The sequence below is a fragment of the Lepeophtheirus salmonis genome, chromosome 2 (genome assembly GCF_016086655.4).
Source record: "Lepeophtheirus salmonis chromosome 2, UVic_Lsal_1.4, whole genome shotgun sequence".
Classification (NCBI taxonomy): Eukaryota; Metazoa; Arthropoda; class Copepoda; order Siphonostomatoida; family Caligidae; genus Lepeophtheirus; species Lepeophtheirus salmonis.
Window position 1 is genome coordinate 23,359,222 of NC_052132.2, and position 5,757 is coordinate 23,364,978.

A 5,757-nucleotide genomic window follows, 5' to 3' on the forward strand; every position below is an offset into this window, starting at 1 on the left:
TATACCCTATATTTGACCACATATCGAGAATTGATTCGTGTTGATTTGGATCCTTCAAACTCAAAATAATGGTCTGTAGGTGTTGCCAAGATTCTGAACGGATCACAAAAAATAGTCGTAGTACATTACATAAGGTAATCGACAGATCAACTCCAAGTCCCTTAGATACTTCATAAGGGACAAACTTCTCGGGAAAATAATAGAACCTAGTCAAAATTTCAATCTACTTTCACAGTCATTTCAAGAGCTAATTTCCCCAATAGCTCGAAAAATTACCACTCCTATTTTATGACTTGATATCATATTTCTTAATGATGTCAACGGATTAATGAGTTAACTTTCTTCTCTTCAATTCGCTTCTTATTTTCTTACTCGAAAGGTGGCGATAATAATTAAATTTATATGTTTCATATTGTAACGTAACTGTACGTGTAATAACATATTGTATTGTAACGCTATCAACAGCAGTATCGAGATAGAACACGGCGTTACTCCACATAAAAGCTCACTATATATATTTTATGATCAGCTATAGATTTATCCTTATTAGTGCTTTGAACGTTACTGGTTGAATTCTAATTAGCTGTTGCTGTACATACCGTAAATTCCCATTTAAAATGTTTTATTTCATTTTTGGGTCGAAACTTGTACAATAACCTTACACAAGTTACAGCTTGTAGATACCTGATGCCTATATTTATATATAGAAGCAATGGTTATAAGTGGTATTTTACTTTTATTAAATAAATTGTATTTTCCCTTTAACTAAGATGTTGTTGATTATTGTTCAACGACTTCAACATTTATTGTGATTAGTCATTCATTCAACTATATTTCTATATAATAACATAATATATATTTCGTTTCCAGCTGTCAATTTTATTTTAAAAAGGATTTGAAAAATGATATTGAAGAAGTATGAAAACATTTATGTTATTCTTTAAAATACATAAATAGGTGTTAAAAATACATATAGCTATGTATACAACCACTAACATAAAGAAAACAAGTTTTCCCTTGCTCTGTCTGGATATATGTAGAAACAATGTCTTTCTACTATGTTGTATATACAAATAAATACATTTATATCAGATAAACACCACCCCTAGCTCATAGGAGATGATGACAAATAACACAGCTCTTCTCAAACCCCTATTCATATCATATGTACAAATGTATCAGTCAGTCATAGTAGAGCGGAAATCATTATTTCTTCTGCGAAATGATTCCCTCCAGTTGAGCCTTGAGTTGTTGATTCGTTCTCTTGAGGAAATTAATTTCCTCGGCATGGTTCTTCTCATCTGCCAACTTTTGTTCCGCGGCTCTCTTCTCAATAATCTCACAATTATGCATTAAATCCGCTACCTTTCGCTCCAACTCCATTTTTTCATCCTCAAGGATGGAGATATTCGATTCCATATCCGCTTTACCCTAAGAAACATACACATACTTGACATTTCTTCATCTCTTGAAGTGAACAACCCCCCAATGGATCTACCTGCTCTGCTTGTAAGGCTTTTCGTATCCCAAAGGCAATGCTGGATTCATAGAGAGTCTGATAGGCGTGAAGTGTCATACGGAGTTCATCGCGTACACGGAGAAGAAGGAGTCCACGCTCCATACAATTGATGGTGCATTGACGTATTAGTTCATCAAAGCATTGGGCATAGAGCTCTCTTCGGACTTGACAAATCCCTGTTTCTCGTGCCTGACGCTGTTGTAACTTTTGATCTAATTGCTCCTAAAGGGTACATATAAACAGTAATGATTGACATTCGTATGGTGTATACAAATTGGGCTATTGTACAAGAAATAACGTTTACAAACAGTTTGTTTCGACCAAAATATTAGAATAACCTTTTTAATTATTTGTCACCGAGAAAACTTTTGACTTTTCAGTTGAAAATTATTAATTCATAGGTATTATGTAGGCCATAAGATAACCACAGGTTTCAAGTTTCCTTCACTCTTATACTAAAAGATAGCATCAATTAGTAGAGAATGATAATAATTTTTTAAACAGTTTCTATCATAAATCAATAAACGGTTATAAGACGTACAAATTGCAACTTGTACAATATCCCAACTTCTACACAATGTAAAATATAAATATAATTTAATCGTTATACCTGTAGGTTGATGACATCCAGTCTTGTAGCAGGGGTTGAAGAGACAGACTGTCTCCAGAGCTGACCCTCTTCTTCCCATTCCCGAGGAGGAAGAATTGAGTCCAGGAGTTCTTCGGTCTCAGTTTTACTCTTTTCTGAGTTACTTGATTCGGTAGGACTATGAGTTGGAGTGGGATGCTTGTCAATGAGTACAGGATTGTTGTAGCGGACGAGGGAGAAGGAAGAGCCAATCATTTTGGCGGATTCGCTAGAGCCTGGATTGCTTGGAGTTGCCATACCGGTGTACGTGAGGTTGTGTGATATATTATTTATATTGATTACACAATCATTGATAACTATTATCATACCTTTCTATTTTTTTTTGTAGTATGTTCTGTTCCATTCCTTTCTTTTATTTTTCATGTGGCAACTCTCATGACAAATTATGTTGTTGTTTTTTTTTTACTCTATACTATGTAACTAATAAACGCTGTTGTATCCCTTATAAAAAGAAGCAAAGCGTGGCAAATTTTGAGTTCTTTCATTTATTCCAGTACTACACAATCAACTAATGTAATAATAGCAATTGGCATAGTACATGGAGAATAAAAGATGCTTGTTAAACATCATTTATCATAAGGAAATTTAATTTCTAGTTCATATAATAACTGACATTCCCCCGTCTCGGTCGTATCCATCCATCCCTTAGTTACTTACAAATGTATGTTCTTATAAAGAATAGAAAATATTTTATAAATCAATGTTTTAACAGTTTTATATCAACTTTTATTTATAATCGTTAGACTGTCTCGTTTTCTTGTTAATGTTTCGTTTTCTATGCACAAGGACATTTTTTCTTGAGTATTATCAAAAACGGACTGTGACAAAGTTGGAGGACTCTCAAACTATTTTTGGGATGGTATATGCTACTTTATGGTGGGAAATGATATTATTAGGTCAAAGTTGACCATTAATAGGTATCTAGAATTTGTCAAAAATCATTGAGCACATAATATTGTATCCTTCCAATTATTATAATCAAAGTGGACAATATTGTATATTGATAAACCAAAACTAAAAAATACAATTTTTAACTCGTAGAATCATATTTGGGATGGTACAAGTCGCCTAAAAATGGCTAATTTTGAACCCAAAATCCCATTTAAATGGCCTGCACAGGGTCGTCAGCAGGGGATGGGATGTAGGCCCCCCTTAATTATGGAATATTTCCTTTTAATAGATTTTCTTTTGTTTCAAAAAATTTAATACTTGCAATTTTTTTCATTTGCTTTGGATTTTTAATTTATTTTTTTTGTAAAAAATTTTAATTTTTCGATTTTTTTTGCAAAAAGATATCCAAAATCAAGCCAACCCCCCAAAAAAAAAAAAAAGAAGATACATTTATTTATATAATCCTACAAATGGACCTGAGGTACCAGGGGCACAAATTTTGGGAAGGCCCTTCATATTGGCAAGTCAGTTTTTGGATGGTGCTCAGGATAAAATATTATTTTCAGAAACAGGACTGTCTAGAACCCCATTTCTTCATGAGCATGTTTGATAATGGAGGGAGATTATTTTGAAGAAATTGAGACATTTTACCTTCGTCTTTACCTTCCTTCAAGTTCTACCCCCCCCCCCCTCCACAACATCTTGGCTCACCAAGAATAACAAGAAGAAGAAGGAGAAGAAACAAAAATGAAAATAAGGAACCAATGAAGCGTTCATGATTCAAAACTATTTGTCCCCGCTGTGAAGAGCGCTCTTTGTTAACCGCACCTATTTCTGCTCCATCGCCTTGCTTTAGTGCTAGAAATAATAAATGTGAAGTAGGTATATATACACAATAATAATAATAAAAACAATAATATTGTGTAGAAACAAACATCAAGGCTCAGTAAACTGCTTGAAAAGAAGAAAGAAAAATTATGTGTAAAAGGAGAAGTCAAAAAAACATTCACACGCAACCTTTGAATTACAAATTATGCTAATTCATCCTTCTTCTTCTCTTCTCTTTTCCTCTCTTTCCTCGCACCACATACCCACTGTTTGTTTTTCCTTTTAAGGTATAGAGGTCGTGCGCTTCGTTTCTTCTTGATGTTGTTGTTTGCTTTTGTTATTTATTTATGTATTAATAAGTATATAAATGATAATCACGGAATCAAAACTGAAACAAAATATTTGTCGTGACTTTTCTTTGAAGTCGGGTAAAGTAAAGTGAAAAAAATATGGGGGCATTGATAAGGAGAAAAAGGACTTATCACGCTCATTTTGAAATGTCCTTTGCACCACTACACTACCTGATCGCTCCAATCATTATCAATCAATCTAGAGTGCGGATAGTATTTCAATTATAAATAATCAGTAATCCTTCAACCATAGATGACTTGAGAGGATTTCATATCATCATAAGGTCGGAGAGGGGTGATGCCCCTCCATTTCTAAAAGACTAAAATCTCCCTTCGTGTCAAATACCAGGAGCACGGATTAAATATATAAATAAATGGCTTGGGTAGCTTATGAAAACAATAATATTGAATATTGTACGTCTTAAACAATAAATCATTAGTTTTCTTTCAGTGATCCCTTTGGATTAGGAAGGTCATAGCCTCATATGACCCCTCTTAACCCTCTGGCATCACACAATTATATCATATAGCTAACTATTTATATATAATAGGCTGACCAACCGTTCTATTTTTACTTTCTCTTCCGGAACTTTTATATAAATTCGTGGAATATCCATTGTTTTGATGAACAAATTGTTAAATATTGACATAAAATAAAATTATGATTAGAACTAAAAGATACCAAATCCCTCCTTATAAAATTAATTAAAAGAAAGAAGCTCAAAAATATCATTTCCAAAAACATTACTAGAATCAAAATTAATAATTATTTTATTCTTTAATTTTATTAATTTCAACTCTAAAATATACACTGATCTGGCCATAGAGTCTCTTCCTTGATAAACAATGTCTTAGACCATAACAATTGCATTCCCAAGCTCATTTTATGAAAACATCACTCCTCTCTAAAATCTACTATCCACCAACAAAAATTAAGAGCCCCAAGAAATTCAGGCTGTAAAGTTCATTTTTTTTATTTTTCTTGGGTTGTTTTTGCTTTATTAACTAACTAGCAGTATTTGCCGGTATTGATCGGAGTTAATTGATGAATAAACATAGAAATTAGCTTTACATTTTTCTAGCGCACTCTCACAAATAACTACTCAATACTTGGATGTTCCCTCTATAATAATGACAACAGTTTGAAAAAATATGAATAAAAATATTTTTCAGTTGCCCAATATGACGTATTGAACTTAGCTACCTACGTTCGGGGCTAAATCTAATTCAAGTCACATTCATTATTTTTTATTCTATATAAGTACTTCCTATTTCTTCTTTTTTCTAATATGACACGCTGAGCTAGAGCTACACATGCTTGTTGTTAAAAATGAGTTCATTAAATCAATAAAACAAACAGAAATATTATATAAATATACAGATCCAAAATGTTAAAAAACATCATTTAAATCATTTTTTTTTTGCAAGTGGTATCAATTTACAGTCTTAAAAAAGTGGGACCCGCGTGTTTTAAAAAATTCAATCTCGTGAACAATTTGTGATATAATAATAGAGAAAAT

General features: G+C 32.6%; 1 protein-coding gene across 1 annotated transcript; it reads right to left on the reverse strand.

The window, feature by feature from the left end:
- Nucleotides 1-858: 858 nt before the first annotated feature.
- Nucleotides 859-3,314, reverse strand: Dnali1 (Putative inner dynein arm light chain, axonemal Dnali1). The gene is made up of 3 exons (XM_040707372.2): nt 2,130-3,314; nt 1,499-1,741; nt 859-1,431 (listed from the first exon to the last, which is right to left on the reverse strand). The coding sequence occupies exons 1-3, from the start codon at nt 2,472-2,474 to the stop codon at nt 1,207-1,209; spliced, it is 813 nt and encodes a 270-aa protein (XP_040563306.1). The 5' UTR covers nt 2,475-3,314; the 3' UTR covers nt 859-1,206.
- Between the last annotated feature and the right edge of the window lie 2,443 nt (nt 3,315-5,757).

What these genes read in the sequence shown, in the direction of transcription:
- Dnali1 (XM_040707372.2), bottom strand. Translation starts at nt 2,474, where the DNA reads ATGATAATAGTTATCAATGATTGTGTAATCAATATAAATAATATATCA. An exon ending in TGGATGTCATCAACCTACAG is followed by an intron (nt 1,742 to 2,129) that starts GTATAACGATTA and finishes TGTACCCTTTAG; the next exon opens with GAGCAATTAGATCAAAAGTT. An exon ending in AAGCCTTACAAGCAGAGCAG is followed by an intron (nt 1,432 to 1,498) that starts GTAGATCCATTG and finishes TATGTTTCTTAG; the next exon opens with GGTAAAGCGGATATGGAATC.